At 40.6% G+C, this 16,904-nt stretch overlaps 1 protein-coding gene across 5 annotated transcripts in view; it reads left to right on the forward strand.

The window, feature by feature from the left end:
- The first annotated feature begins 646 nt into the window (after positions 1–646).
- Positions 647–16,904, forward strand: part of COL15A1 (collagen type XV alpha 1 chain) — a 163,503-nt gene continuing 147,245 nt past the window's right edge. For all 5 annotated transcript variants that reach the window (XM_075083831.1, XM_075083832.1, XM_075083835.1 and 2 more), the window contains exons 1-2: positions 647–986; positions 1,108–1,190. In XM_075083831.1, coding sequence (XP_074939932.1) covers positions 976–986; positions 1,108–1,190 — 94 coding nt within the window. In that variant the 5' untranslated portion in view covers positions 647–975. The remainder of the gene's footprint in view (positions 987–1,107; positions 1,191–16,904) is intronic.

Consider the following 16,904-nt stretch of genomic DNA (forward strand, 5'->3'; position numbering starts at 1 on the left):
CAGGCTCCTTCCTGTCCCAGTCAAAAAGTGAGAACTAGAGTCTTTGTTAAAAATCTCATTACTTAAATATTGTCTGGTTAATATCAAGCTTATTTTTCAAAAAATTCTTCCTTGAGCAAGAACTGGCTTTGAAGAACTACATGTGGAAAAACGGCTTTTCATGAAGTTAGAAGGGAGGAGTGAAATAACACTTTTAATGGAAACTATTAGAAATGCTTAGCCACAGGATCTCTATAGCAGACACAAGTATATAGAGCTGCTGAGATAGATACACACTGAATCTACATGCAGGGTGTAAATCTTTGTAAATAGGAGTATTAGACTTCGAGAATTTGTCAGGAAAAAGGGTGTAATTCGAAATGTCTCTGTAGGTGACAGAAATCTGTAAGACAGTACAGCTCCCAGGTGTATATTGCAATTCATCCGTGACTGCTCTGTCCTACTTATATTTTAAAACTTGCTCTTGTTAAAGTTTGGTTAAAATGGCCAGAGAAATGTCCTAGTCCATATAAGAATGTGCATCATTGGCTATACATTGCTGGATGGAAGGATGTTGGAGGTCCTGTTTTACTGGACAAGAAAGTGGAGGTTATGAGTGGGCGGGGGGGGAGGAGGTGAAGTTGGAGAAGCTGTGCTACTCTCTGTTAGGGTACACAGTAGTTAAAGACAAGACTGGATAATGACAAGGTTGGGGTGATGTACAGCAGTAAGGGGTGTCCTTCCATAAATAAAGTAAGAAGTTTTCGGCAGTGGTCTGACAGGAAAGTCTACACGGAGTCAGATTTCAGAGCTGGAGCACTGAATTGCAGTGAGTCACACAGAGAGCCTGAGAGCTGCCTTTGTTCCACTTGTGTCTGAACGTTGGAGGAGAAACAGCAGGCTCCAGTTTTTATTAACTTCTTATTTTCATAAGGGTAAAACTCATGTGCACTGAACTTTTTCCTCACTTGAGGTCTTTCAACTGACTCTCAAAAAATGCTCTCATGGTAAGAACTCTCACTTCTACATTTTACTTTTTCTTTTTTTCCCCTTGTGCTTCTGTATTACACTGTTTGGTCTCATTCTTTCCCACCCCCACCCCTCTTTTTTTTGGCACACCTGCTCCAGGCATGCCTGGTGGACCTGGGACTTGCTGCTACTGCTCTTTGGCTTGTCAATCCATGCTGGTTCAGCAGCTGAGATCATAGAAGGTAAGACTTCTCCAGATCATGTCTATAAATTGAAGAGTAAGGGTTAATTTTAAGATACACTTTCCTAATATGGAAAGAGGCTCTACATTTCAGATCTTCATTTTCTCTGCTGCTTATTAGTATAGGGAAGCTGCTGCAAGCTAATATTTTAAATTGCCATTCATTCTGGAAAAGGGAAAATAAATACGTTGGTTCCCCAGCTGTAAGGCAGCCTATCATGCTGGCTCTCTCAATATTTTTCAGAGTGTAATTATCTTTGAAAGTACTTCAAAGAAATAGAGAATACTGAATATTTTTGGGTGTATCACATCAGAGGAAGATAGCAGAAAGCAATTAGGATAGATGTATAAGTCACTCTGGAGATATCAGGAACGTCACGGTGTGAATGCAGAGACAGAGATGTGATGCTTGTTGCAGTGCATAGGGATTTCTCCTGTTAAGTGTCTGAGTAAATTGTGATTTTCAGATCTCTTGAGTTAAATGTTTAGTTTTACCAGCCTAGCCTTTATGGACTTCCAGTGAAGTCTTTCTGTAATTGCAGATCAAATGTTCTTGTAAAAGAGCCAAATCCCTTGACATCTCTGGAAGATGTAGCCTCAAATTTAACTTAAGAAAGAGAACATTGATTTTAAAATTTACATGTACTTTTGAGAAAAGTTAAAAAGCTTCATATATTATTTTTCCATTATGAGCCATGATATTTATCTCAGAAAGAGTTTTTTAAACTATCTTATAAAAAATAGTCTGCATTTGTTATGCAAATGATCCCTAGATAACTATGTGATAGGAGCATTATAGATTATTGAATGGAAGTAGATACTGCATATGAGGACTTTAATGCTACTCAGAATGTTTCCTTTTTAACTGACACTGCCATAGAAGAGATGGTGCACCTAAGAGACAAAGCTCTAGGTAGATACTTCAATAGGAGAAAAAGCCACAGATAAGTTATCACAAATGTATGTAAGTGCAGATAAGCAATATGTAACACTGTATTACAGATAATTAACTAAGGAAACAAACTAGAACCAGCTATTAGAAGAAGGAAAATGTTAATATATGTCTAAATAGTGACAGAAATACAATATACTGCATAGCAAATGGAGATAAATCTGTTGCATCAAGCAAAAATATTTTTCTTGAGCTGATGAATGACAGTGAGTGACACCTGGACAGGAGAGAACCAAATTTTGGCACATAAAAGTTAATAAGCAGAAGATCATTAAGACTACAAGGACAGTGATAAAAATAATAAATATTTATTTGATGCATAACTTCTTTTTCTTGTGGATCTATACCAGTTTCTATTACCTGATGCTTTGGTTCTTTAAATACCCTATCCTGTGAAAGCCAGATCAGAAGTCAGAAGTAGGAAAGATAACCACTATTGATAGAGGACAGTTTCTTCCTGTGCAGATTCTTATTACTGCTGGAAGGACTCCTAACCTTAACATGAATGAAGATCAAGTGGGATTATGCAAGTCTCCTTAGATCACTGGGGACTTGGAGACTGTTCTGGGAATGTGTTCCTGCACGACTGCCCTAGCCTAATACTCTTCCCTACTTCTTTGTCTGTTAAAAGTTCCTGTTCCCAAACGTTTGTTAAATTCTTTTACATCTGATTTTTAAGTGCCTGATGTAATAGGGATCCCATGCTTTCTATTCCACACATCAGACTATGTTATAAGCAATATTTTCCTGATGCTTGGTTTGAATGTTTTCATCTCCTGAAATCAGGTGTTGAGTGCTAGAAGCAGGAATAATCTTCCTTTGTTTCTGGTGCTGCAAATACACAAACAATATAAATTCTTCCTGAGAGAACTACTGAAGAGTGAAAAGGTATATACTTCAAATCTTTTAGCCCAACTATTGCAGAAATAACCTCTTTTTCTCTTCCCACAGTTCCTTTTAGTAACAGAGTGCACAGAAATAAATCATGTATTTAAGTTGAAAATGTTTGGAGACACGGGGAGATGAATTCACCCTCTGGTATTCAGGCCTTTTGCTGCTAAACTTACACTTTATTCTGTATCCATTTTGTTACTGCCTCCTTTAAGGTTACTTCTTTCCAGGATTCCCTAGCCCACTGAATATTGCTGGTCTCTCTTTCTGTGGCACAAATTTGTATCTCTAAATTCCTTTTTATATAAAAGGAACTGGAAATGAGTAAACATGGTTTAGAGGAACAGTGCAGGTGCCTTGTATAGGCTATATGCAAAAGGAAACATATACCTTGAGATGTTCTTGAGTTGGTAAATAATGTCAAGAAAATTGCTCATGGGTTCAAGTGTTCACTGAGGGATGGGGAAGGAGTAACTTATTTTTTACAAACCTGCAGACAAATCAGTGACCCTCAGAGAGTTTAGAGGGGAAAAGTTTGTAGTCTTTGCCTTAACCAATCAAACAACCTCTTCAATGAGGTCTAGCAAATTTGCTTACTGGTATGTGATTAGGCAGCTGTATCCTTCTTGTCATCTTGTTTTCCCAGGGGAGCACCAAATTGCAGAGCGGGGTGGAGGGTGCAGATAAAAAAAGACTCAGCAGCTCTCCAGCAGGTTTGAGCTCTGCCACGTCTTTATGAGAGATATTAGATTAGTTAGGAAAATTTTATAAGTTTCCTATCAGGAAAAGTGTTTTGACCAAGTCTTGGTCTTCTTGAGGAAATTGTATAATTATGGACAGTTCCTACTGTCCATAAGCAGGAGGAAACACACTGAAAGGATGGTAGGAAAGTGTAGGGGGAAAATTCAGGTGGCAGTCTTTGAAATCGTTTGAGAACTTCTGGGTTTTAGTTTAACTTTTTAGTGAACTTGTGTGATGTTGGGACTTTTGTTTCATTAGAAGTGTTGCTTTCTTTTCCAAGTCCTAGAATGTCTGACTACTGCTTTCATTGTAAAATGGGACAGGCAACCAGAGTATTTAAAACCTTGTATTTAAAATAATGAGTTACTAATTCACAGTACCAGCTGAAAGCCCTTCTTAATCAAAATGACAGCTTGTTAACTTGTTAAAAAGAAGTTTGACATCTGTTATGTAATTTGTAGCTTAAGTTATGTTTTGTGACAGAATTTCTAAAAACTGAACTATTTCATTCAGAATTTTAGAATTCTGTTGAATGTTCTGTAAATTGACGGGATTTGGTCATTATTTCACCACAACTCTTAAGAAATACTTGGATCTTGCTTTAGAGTGAAACTGAACAGGAGTTCTGAAATCTCAGCAGTTCCTGTGAGTTAGAATTCTGAATTTTTACTAACTTGGTTGGAAGATTTTAGACCCTTTCACTGCAGCTAGCATTGCACAGGTATGAAAAGGTAAGGAATAATATGCCTTCTTCCCCTTCACCCAAATATAGTGTCATTTGAACCATGGAGCATTTTTGCAGATTTTCTCCTGTATTCATGAAAATTGTGCAAATATAGTACCCATTCTGCTTGGGTTTGTGTGGGAGACTTAAAGATATGTGGTTGTCTTAACAAATTACTTCATTGCTTCTCCTTTGTTCAAATGACAATTAAGCACGCATCTACCTGTACATAAGAGTCTGTCTTATTCTATCTGGTATTGCCTTACGGTGCATGGACTTGGCCTTTAATTATGCCTGATAATATATCTTGATATGCATTGATTACCCTGGCTGCTTCTTCCATATTGCTTTGCATCTTCAACCCCAAATCAAGTTAGTGAATAGAAGGTGCTCAGAACGCAGTCCTGAACATGCTAGTTCCTAGATAGTAGTCAGAACTAAAGTTATAAAATCTGAATGCTAACCCTGGTGAAGTTTGAATAATAGAGTCCTCCCTATGACGTGCTCTAGCTTCTTGCAGAAGCCATATTTTTTTCTTCCAGGCCATCTAGGCAGTTATCAGTGGTTTTCAGTTCTTCACATTCAAACCAATGCATGCCTTTAAAAAAAAATAGAAAAAAAATTTGTTTAAATGAATGTGGTTCCTCAGTTTGTATTATGTTTATGTGCTCTAAAAGGAGCTTTAAAAATTTCTAATTGACATCTGGGTTTTATTATTAGCCAAGCTGAACAGCGCTTTCTTGCCCTAAGTAACATGCTCAGCAATAGTTTACATAAAGTAAATATTTGTCTCTTTCCTTGGCTTTCTGTACACAGAATGGCTGTCATTAGGATGTTGCCATAAACTTTGCACTCATGACCTGCTGAGTTTAAGTGAGGAACCTGAATTATTGACTTTCATTGGCTGTTGATCAACTGGTGTGATTCATACAAACAGCTAGCCTGCATTTGTCTTGACAATGAACCAATTTAATGAGTGTAAACGAATATGTATATACATTTAAAAACTTGTTTCTATCAAGTCATTACTATATGTGCTTTGAGTGTTAAATGCGTACAATCACACCGACATGGGGATAGGGATGGCTCAGTCTATTCTTTCCTAAGCAGAACGTGATTACAGTAATGCTGGTCTGTATGGAGTGCAGCATTTCGTAAAGATAATTTGGATGGCACTATATCCTCTTGTACCAGACTGAGCATTTGGACATCGTCAAACTGCGCTTGAGTCTAAATTGAACAAGCCACTGCATATCTTTCAGAGACTTCTTCAGCCTGTTACCAGCTGTTGTGCATGTTTTTAATGTGGAGCTGAGCCAGATTGCATAGTTGATAAAATGCTTTTCCATGCAAATCATAGTTAATTTACTATAGAAAATCAGTTGGGTTCAGTCAAGGTCATCTGTATGAGTAGATGAAGAGATTGATAACATGAGTAGAACAAACCTGATTTAGCAAATTTGTTCCATTTTGTCACTTTTCTAAATGGATTAGTTTTCTGTGTAACACCCTCTACATGCTAATTCTTTTGGACAATAAACTACCTTTTTGCTAAGCTACTCTAATAGGCAACAGAAGACTTTTTTTTTTGCCTTTTTTGAGGCCTCATAAGGAGAAACCAGTTGGAGTGGATATAGCATTATAGTGGCTCTCTTCATTTCCTGTCTGAAGGCATCTTGGTCACACTGGAAGTCTGCAGTGAGCAGCTGTTTCCATGATCTGAATAGTACTTAAAATCTCAATTGTGCCTGCATTTGCCACTAAAGGGTGTGTGAAGCACCTGCTCTGCTGGGAAGGGCCATACTTAAATACTTCCTTCCTATGTTATTCTGACTCAGCTGTAGACAATGCAACAATATTAATTTCTTGAAAGAAGCCCTAGTGATCTCCTGAGTATTTAAATACATATACATCTTTTTGTGCACTACCATGCCCACTCACAGATTTCCCACAGCCTTGTAGTATAGCTCTGTTACTCAATCTGTGTCCTATGCAGCTCTGCTGTGTAAAAACTGCTAGTTCCTGGTACTCCAGGTACTTCTGGTAGTACCTGCAAGCAAGCATCAATTTAATTTATGTGTTTTAATTGTGATTAATTTCTTATATGTTAAGGACAATGCCTGACCCTGATAATCTAGTGTTAGGTATTGAACTACTGTTTCTTGCTATAGAAGTGAATGGATGACTGGAGAGAGCAAGAAATACTGCTTTACGTTGCTAGGAGTAGTTAGCAGAATAGAGTGATTTATGCTGTGCATAAGAATAGCCTTGGCTTTTTTGGTTCAAGCAGGTGAACAAACACAAATATAGATTTCAACTGCAAGCTGCCATTTCAATAAATGAGCAGCAGAAGGGAAGACTTGATTGCACTATTTCTGTCTGGGATATTCAAAGGGTTCCAAAGAACTTATTTGTTATTCTAACATGTTAATTTCCAAATCAAACACTTGTTTTGGAGGCTGCCTTCCCTTTGGCTCTGATTTCTTCCCCTTTTCTTTGGTGTCTGATCTGTGGATTGGTTTGTTTTTTCTCATAGTGGTATCTCACATTTGACCAAATTCATGCAGTAGCCTTGCCAATTTATACAGTGTGCCTTGGCTAGAAAGACAGTGAATTGTGCAGTTTGGTGAAATCTGATTGCTTTATTTCAGATGTCATTAATGTTATCTATTTAAGAGAGGATGACGTTTACCACCGCTATTTCTAGGTCACCAAACAGTCTTTTCCCATTTGACCAACACACACAATTACAACAGATTTAAAAAAAAAAATAAAATTAGCCAGCAATTTGGACTGTGGTGAATTTTACCCATGTAATCTTCCCATCTTTAGTAGCTCCTGTTCCCAAACATGAGAAGTCACAGGCATTGCAGACAGTAGAGTACGGGTAGAATTCTCCCAAAGAATGAGTAATATGGGGCCTGATGAGATTCATTCAAGGGTACTTAAAGAGCTGGCTGATGTCATAGTGAGACCTCTCTCAACGATTTTTTAGTGCTCTTGGGAATCTGGAGAGGTCCTAGCTGACTGGAAGCTGGCAAATGTTGTCCCAGTCTTCAAGAAGGACAACAGGGATGACTCCAGTAACTATAGGCCCGTCAGTCTCACTTCTGTGGCTGGCAAAATTATGGAGAAGATTATTCTGGGAGTTATTGAAAAACACCTGTGTGCTGGTTTTGGCTGAGAAGGGGTTAATTCTCCTCACTGTGGGGGTCGGCTACCTCTCCAGCTTCCTGCGCTCTGCCGCGTGGCGGGGGGGGGCTGGGAGGGGCAGGGCCATGGTGGGGGCGGCTGACCCCGACTGGCCAATGGCAGGTTCATCCCATACCATGTGACACCATGACCAATATATTGAGGGGGGGTAGTGGCAGCGCGGGGGCGGCGCGGCGTCGGGTCGGCGAGCGGCTGCGGCACGTGCGGTTTGTTCCGGCGGTTCGTTCCCCCTCTCCCCTCCCTTCCCCCCTCCCCCGGGGCTTTGCGCCTCTCGTTGTTCTCCTTTACATTCCATTTCTACTGTTGTTTCTTTTAATTTTAATTATTAAACTGTTCTTATCCCAACCCACGAGCGTTACCCTTCTGATTCTCTCCCCCATCTACCAGTGGGGAGTGAGCGAGCGACTGTGTGGGGCTGAGCTGCCGCTAAACCACAACAACCTGAAAGACAACACAGTCATTGGTCCCAGCCAGCATGGGTTCATGAGGGGAAAGTCCTGCCTAACAAACTTGATTTCCTTCTATGACAAAGTTAACCAGCTAGTTGACCAAGGGAAGCCACTTGATGTGATCTTTTTGGATTTCAGTAAAGCTTTCCACACTACATCTCACAGTATCCTTCTGGACACAATGTCAGCATGCAGCTGGATAAACATGTAATGCAGCGGGCGAGCAATTGGCTGATGGGTCAGGCTCAAAGGGTCATAGTAAATGGGGTTACATTGGGCTGGAGGCCAGTCACTACCGGGGTTCCTCAGGGATCCATCTTGGGGCCAGTACTCTTTAATGTCTTCATAAATGACTTGGATGCAGGACTGGAAGAAATACTAAGTAAGTTTGCTGAAGACAAAATTAGGAGGAGCTGTTGACACTCTTGAGAGCAAAGAGGCCCTGCAGAGGGATCTAGACAGACTAGGGGGCTGGGCAATCACCACCTGCATGAAGTTTAACGAGGGCAAGTGCTGGATTTTGCACCTGGGGCACAGCAACCCTGAATGCACATGCAGACTGGGGAATGAGAGGCTGGAAAGCAGCTCTGCAGAGAGGGACCTGGGGGTTCTGGTCGATGGCAAGTAGAACATGAGCCAACAGTGCGCCCTGGCAGCCAAGAGGGCCAAATAAGTCCTTGGGTGCATCAAGCACTGTATTGCAGCCGGTTGAGGGAGGTGATTGTCCCACTCTACTCTGCGTTGGTGTGGCCTCACCTTGAGTACTGTGTGCAGTTTTGGGCACTACAGTTCATTAAGGATATAAAGCTAGTAGAGAGTGTCCAGAGGAGGGCCATGACATTGGTGAAGGGTTTAGTGGAGAAACCATATGAGAGGCCGCTAAAGTCACTTTGTTTGTTCAGCCTGGAGAAGAGGAGACTGAGGGGAGACCTCATCACCATCTGCAGCTTCCTCACAAGGGGAGGAGGGGCAGGTGCTGATCTCTTCTCTCTGGTCACCAGTGACAGGACCCAAGGGAATGGCAGGAAGATGTGCCAGGGGAGGTACAGGTTGGATATTAGGAAAAGGTTCTTCACCCAGAGGATGGTGGAGCACTGGAACAGGCTCCCCAGGGAGGTAGTCGCCATGCCAAGCCTAACAATATTCAAGAAGCACTTGGACGACGCCCTCAGAGATATGGTGTGAATTTGGTGTTGTCCTGTGCAGGGAAAGGAGTTGGACTTGATGATCCTTGTGGGTCCCTTCCAACTCAGGACTGTCTATGATTCTATGATTCTATGAGCAAACCCTAATTTTAATGTATTTGCATATGAGTTTTGTGAAACAACAGATGTATTTTTCAGGATCCCTTCTGATGAGAAAACCTTGGAAAAGCAACAGATTGGGCTGAATGTGTCCTGCCAAAGAGCTGAAGTATTTTAAACATCTGTCTTACAGTCCAATCTGAGAAGAACCAGGGCCCGAATCAAGTTTTTCTGGGGGGTTCTGAGAAGAACCAGGTTTTCTGGAGGCACTCAAGCATTTTTTCATTCCAAACATTCAATTGATGGAGGCCTGAAGCTGGTAATAATGATTCAGTGATGAGATTTTAATTTAAACTGCACTGTAATTTGTGGTCTTTTACTTAATTTTCAGTACAGAAGATAGAATATTAAAAAGAATGGGCTTTGGCCAGTTGAATCTACTCTTGGGAATCTCCATGGTCTTATGACTCTGGGTCTACCTCCACTGGTGCCAATGAATCCACTTTTTGCTGTGATCAGTTCCTACCATAGTAATTTATAACTTCTCAGGTAGCATTAACTTCCAGTCCTATTTGTGGCATATCTTTCTCTAAACTGTGAAATCACAGTTCCATGCATAGTCACAAAGTCTGACTCTGCTTCTTTGGAAAGCTGAATAGAGCTTTTGACTTTCTCTGTACTTTCTGGTGGTCAGTGACTAAGAGGGCATTATATTGCATGGTCATTGCTCACTGCATTTTTTATCCACTTCCTTCTTAAAAGGCATACATATTACCTAACTCAAGGAGAACAGAACCCTCCTAGAAATAATTTTAATTTTGTTCTGCCTGCTAAAGGGTAAGTTGATGACTCTTTACAGAAAAGAATATTGCTCCAAGACAGACTTCAAAGTTTCCTATAAGCATTAGCTATGTTGTGTGGATATTCTGAATAGCCCATAACCAGCATTTACTGCAAAACTGTTTCAGAACTATTTCAGTGTGGCATCCAAGCTCTGATTCATCTCTGGTGATATTTCATATGACTTAACTGAAACAATGAAAGGAAGTACACAAGAGGTGGAAACAGGCTTAGGTAGCATGGCAGAAATATAGAGACACTGTCTTAGAGTACAGTAATGAGGTCAGGAAAGCCAAAGCCCATGTGGAATTAAATCTAGCAAGAGATGTGAAGAACAACAAGAAGGGCTTCTACAGGTATACCAGCAGCAAAAGAAGACTAGAGAAAATGTGGACCTGCTGCTGAATGGGCAAGGAACCTGGTGACAGGGGCATGGAAACAGCCAAGATACCCAATGTGTCCTTTGCCTCACTTTTTGCTTGTAGGATTTCCCTTCAGGAAACTGAGACCCTGAGCCCACTGGAAAAGTCAGGAGCAATGAAAATTTACTCTCCATTGAGGAGGACTGGATGAGGGAACATTGAAACCAGATGGACATATGCATGTCCATGGGACCTGATGGGATGCATCCATGAGGGCCCATCAACCTGGCTGATGTCACTGACATAGGACTCCTGATTACCTTTGGAAGATACTGGTGATGAGGAGAGGTTCCTGAGGATGGGAAGGAAACCAATGGAACTCCTAATATCAACAAGGGCAAGGAGCAGGCTCTGGGGAACTGCAGGCTGATCAGCTCACCTCAGTCCCTGGGAAGGTGTGGGAGCACATAACTGTGGAAGTCATTTCCAGACCTAGTAAGAACAAGGTGATTAGGAGTAGTCAGCACATATTTGTGAAGGGTAAAATCATGCCTGAGAACCTCATAGCCTTCTGCAATGGAATGACAAGCTCAGTGGGTAAGGGAAAGACAGTTGATATTTGTGGTCTTGGCTTGTGCAGGACTTTCAACACTGTCTCCTATAACATCCACATTGAGAATGGATATGGACTATATAAGCGGACAGTGAGGTGGATTGAGACTGTCTGAACTACACATGCTTGAACGAGTGTAATCAGTGGTATGAAGTCCAGATGGATGCCAGTTACTACTAGTGTACCCTGTGGTGCATACTGACACTGACACTTTTTAACATCTTCATTAACAACATGGATGATGTGATAGCACCCTCAGCAAGTTTGCAGATGACGCAAAACAGGGAGGATGGTTGTGCTGCCATTCAGAGAGACCTTGACAGGCTGGAAAAGTGTATCAACAGAAATCTCCTGACATTCAGCAAAGGAAAATGCCAAGTCCTGCACCTGGTGAGGATTAACCTAGTACAAGCTGGGGTAGGACTGGCTGGAAAGTAGCCTTCCTGGAAAGGACTTGGCGGTTTTTGTGGACAAGCTGATCATAAGCCAGCAACGTACACTCTGGCAAAGAAGGCCAAGAGTACCTTGGGCTGTGTTTGGAAAAGGACAGGCAGCAGGATAAATGATCCTTCCCTTCCTCTCAGTGGTGAGGCCACATCTGCAGTACTGTGTCCAGTGCGGGGCTTCCCAGTTTAGGAGAGATATGGACATATTGGACAAGTCTAGTAATGGGCAACTGAAAGAATTAAAGGATTGGAGTGTCTGCCTTAGAGCAGCAGTCTGCTGAATCTGCTCCTGTTTATCTATGTCTTTCTTTTACTGGGGTCCCAAAACCAGATGCAGTATTCTACATGTGGTCTAATGAGTGTCAAGTAAAGGGGAATAATCTTTCCCCTCTTGCTACTTGCTGTGCTCCTGTCATTACAGCCAACAATACTGTTGGCAGCTTTTGCTGCTTGGGCATGCTGCTGGCTCATGTTGAGTGTGCTGCTTACCAAGACACCCACATCCTTTTCTCCAGAGTTGTTTCTCAGCCTGTATTCTTGCAAAGACTTTTTTCTTAACTGGTGCAGGATTTTGTATTTGTCCTTGCTGAATTTTATAAATTTCTGGTTGCCCCGTTCCTTCAACCTTTCTAGGTCTCTCTAGATGGCAGCCCTTCCCTTAAGCACATCCCCACCCTTCCCCACCCCACCATTAACCTCACCCACAAATTTCACAAGAGTCCACTGCATTACCTCCTCAAGTCATTGCTAAAGACGTTAAACAGGACAGATGTCAGAGTAGACGCCTGTGGTCTGCTTGTTACCTCAAGGTAGAGAATGACCCATTAGCCGCTAACCTCTGAGCCCATCATCCCCCCAGTTATTTACCCATGTAACTCCCTCCCCATTCAGAGTTATGCTTCCTAACCTGGATAGAAGAATATTATATCAATGCTTGCAGAAAGATTAGAACAGCTGAGTGGTCTAAGGCATTCCGGTTTTAATGGGTTAATTGTCTGGTTAATTATCAAGTTATTTATCTAAGTAAGAGTTACCAGGACTGGCTCATCTGTGCCTTTCAGAACAAAGAACCAAGCTAGACTTCTGGATTTCTGTGTACATACCTATCTATAGCACTGTAGGGACTTGGAGCTTAATGTTACAGTACATGGTAGTGTAAAAACCTGAAGTTCAGCTGCATTATCCTTCTGCAAACACAGGCTTCTACAAGCTGCAACTAGTCACTATGTGCATAAGAGGACAGACTTTATTTTCAGAGCTTTGTTTTCCTTCTTTCCTTCAGTGACCAAATGGTCAAATTCCTGAAGTGACAGAAAACTGAGCCTTCTATCACAGACAAAATTGTGACTGGTATCTAAGACAAAATACTCTGACAGCTAAGATACCCAGATTTAGATCTCAACAAATGGAATCAAAACTGACAGACCGTGGACATTTCTGAGTCCAGACTGAAATGTACTTGTAGACAGTGTTCTCCTAGTTCATAAGTTAGAGCTCCCAATAACTTTATGTGTAAATCTCAGAATCAAAGTTCCTAAAAGTGCTTTGTTTGCCTGACGAAGATGAAGCATAGATAAAGTCGTTTGGTTTACATTATTTTGCAAGTGACAGTGGAATATGTGCAATATGGGCAGGCAGAATGCAAACAGCACTGTTAGCTCAGAGTAGTTCTTCATCAATTTTGTGGTAAGAGCACTACAGAAGACCAAAAGACTGTCAGTATCACAACAGGATCTTCATTTATTTGTCCAAACATGTATGTATTCAAGAAATAAATGCATGAAAAAGAAGCGCTTACCACTTCCCCCAAGGAAAGAAGATGGTGGAGGACAATTTGTTCCAAGTACATTCCACTTGATTTTTCAGCAAAGTGTTGTTGAAACTTCAAAGCATATCTATTTAGGAAGTACTATTTTCTCAGACTGTTATTATGTAGTCTTCTACTTAGGTAAGCTAGAAAACACTACATGATTTTTGCAGGCTACAAAGTAACAGATGTCAGTTTTGTCTTGGGGAACAATAGTGGAAAAAGACAAACAGAAGCTCAAAACTGCCTTGGAAGAAGCCAGAACTACCTCACTAAAGCTAAACAGACCAAACTGAAAATGCCTTTTAATGGAAATAACTACCTGACATAAAACTTACTTGAACGTCTAAGGTAGAATGCGGTCCCATAATTAAAAGTGATCCCTGCAAAAATTTTAAGACTTGTTGAGCCATAAGACATGCTCATGGGAAAAAAAAAAAGCACCTAGAAAGCTGTTTGGGGTGTAAAGGAACTATGTAGCTTTTCTAGATATATTATTCTCTCTTTCTTGATGGTTCCAAAGAAGCTGAACAGATGACAGTATGCATCAAGTCCTTTTTTCCCCACCATTGTATGTATATACTGCTTCATAATATATTTGATGTCTTAATTTGATAACTAACAGCTCTCATACTTAAGTGTACATTGCAGTGTACCCTGTTTCTTGAAATACATTGATTTAGAGTTGTTGCTGTTTGCCCCTGTGTTTCTTTCTGTCCCACGGAAAAATTCTGGCTCAGTGCTGTTATGTTTCATTAGGAGGCAAAGGGCTGTTGTGGACATGCAAAATAAGTGTACTGGTAGCTTGTTTAATTATTAGGCAGCAACATGTATATAGATTGATAGAATCATTAAGGTTGGAAAAGACCTTTAGGATCATCAAATCCAATCATCAGCCCAACACCACCATGCCTCCTAAACCATGTCCAAAGTGCCACGCCCACACGTTTTTTTAACACCTCCAGGGATGGTGACTTCACCACCTCTCTGGGCAGCCTCTTCCAATGACTGACCACTCTTTCAGTGAAGAAATTTTTCCTAATATTTAGCCTAAACCTCCTCTGATGCAGCTTGAGGCCATCTCCTCTTGTCCCATCACTAGTGACTTGGGAGAAGAGACCAACACCCCCCTCACCCCAACCTCATTTGAGGTAGTTGTAGAGAGAGATAAGGTCTCCCCTCAGACTTCTATATGGTTGTCTACAAAGCAAAGTATGTAGTGGTAAAGAAAATGAGAGGGAAATTATGCAAAATCTAAGGCTTTTCTAGGAATTCTCTCATATTTGGAATTCCTAGCATCAAAATATCCATTGATCAGGCTCAATAATCCTCCTTGCCCGTCCATTGGCTACATCACAGAGTGAGGTATGAGGGAACAGTGTCTCTCCGCAGTATGTATCGTTATTTCTGCCATCCCACTTTGGTTAACTACATACTAACTTAATACACTGCATCATTTCTGTGACTATGATGCTTTTTTTTATTCTCAGAGGGCCAAAGTGTTTGCTTTTCTTAGTTTTCAGCTTTTCACAAGCTGTTCCAGTTCCATGTGTTTCAACACTTTGCCAAACCAACATAGCTCTTGACTTGGTAGGAAGAACCACTCATCTACAATGAATGCTCCACAGTAGTATAGCCATTTTGCAGTGCTTGTGGGTGTGTGTATGTGTGAATCTAACCCTTTTCTGCTATCCACTGTAAAAAACAAGCAAACATTTCATGCTTTTCAGACGAGCTGTTGATGTGGTTTAACACACATGGTTTGATTTTTTTTCCTGTCTTCAGTTTTCTTTCAGATGCAATTAGAGGGAAGGTATATGACATATGCGAGTTTTCTCAGCTGAAAAAATCTGGCTCTTGATCAAAATAACCTATCAGTTATTGTAGAGAAATGGTACTGATGTAAAAACGCTAATCTGAAAGAGTTTTGAATTTTTAATTAGAGTTCTATAATATATGATATATTAGTGTATAACTGCATTTCTTTTTAACAAACAATACTTGACTGAACTCAAAATACTGCTAAGGTGCCCTTATATTATAATCAAGGCCTTGTCTCTACATGTATATTTCTTGCTGTGGTTTATTTTCTGATGCACTTATAGTGAAACATATGTCTATCATGAGATACAAATCTGACAAATAAGTACCGTATGGAATTTCCTGGCCCAGCGATATGGTGCATGTGGGGGGTGGGGGTGGTGTTCAGTATAAATCTGAACATGCTTAAAATTTAATGGATGCATTCTCAGTTGAAAAATAGACAAATCACTCATGACCTGAAGTATTATAGCTCCTTTTTACACTTTTACAGAATTTCAGAAGATAGAACAGAATTGTGGCAGCCCTGTAACTGCTTTGCCCACATCAGCTTTGAATTGTCCAACAAGAAGGTTTTCATCATTTCTCTGGAAATACGAACCTTCAGAAAACTAATTTTTTCTACGTTGATCAAAGTTGATTTTTATTTCTGAAAAAAAAAGACATAATGGGTGGAAAACGACTGCTGCCTCAACTAGGAGTTAATGCAGACACCCCTGGGTATTTACAGTGTGAATGTTAAATGAATACTTACCTAGCAGCTCTATGGGATACTGAAGTTACTTGTATCTAAGTATCCTATTTCGAGATGTATTTTTTCCGTACACATTGCAGAATTCCCATAAAGGGTGTTCAGAAGAAGTTAGTGTCTCATTTAGCTCCTATACAGTCAGGAGAGCAAAACTTCACTAGTAAATGTGTGATTTGGCACAAATCCCTGAGGCAACTGTGGGGAAAGCTAGATTATCTACATTAATACCTCATCTTGCCATCTGTTCAGTATGTAATTTCAATACTTTAGCCATATATTGAAGTATTTTGGAAATATTAACTAATTCCTTACACTATCTCTGTGTGATATGTTTATTAGATATTAACAAAAATGACTTTTCCCCTGTCTCAATACTTAGCTCTGATGTGTTTTCTCTTCTTTATGGATTAATCTTAAATGCAGATTAGTGCAACAAAACAATGCAGACTGAAATCCATAATGAAAAAGTCACATAGAACAGGTTATTAGAGTGACACCATAACCAAGTGTTTGGTAGGTAGTGTTTATTTCCTTACTGAGGAAGCTGGGGCAAGTGTGTGCCTCAGACTCCTTTTGGCCTTTCCATTTTTGATTCAAAATGTGTAGAAGCAGCAGACTGCATTCAGAAACAAGAAGAGGTGGGGATTCACTCAGCCCTATTCTCCACACCTTTATGCATCTGCACAAGGATCAGGGAGGAGCTTGGACCTAATGCCTGTATCTTCCTAAAGTGCAAATGAATTAGTTTCACAGGCCTCAGATGGTTCTCTGCATATTCTGTAATGGTCATGACACAAAGAGGTCTCAACAGCCAGAGTGCTTAAAACACATCTTCTAAGTTGTAGGGAAAGCATAAAGATT

Source organism: Phalacrocorax aristotelis, chromosome 2 (genome assembly GCF_949628215.1).
Source record: "Phalacrocorax aristotelis chromosome 2, bGulAri2.1, whole genome shotgun sequence".
Classification (NCBI taxonomy): domain Eukaryota; kingdom Metazoa; phylum Chordata; class Aves; order Suliformes; family Phalacrocoracidae; genus Phalacrocorax; species Phalacrocorax aristotelis.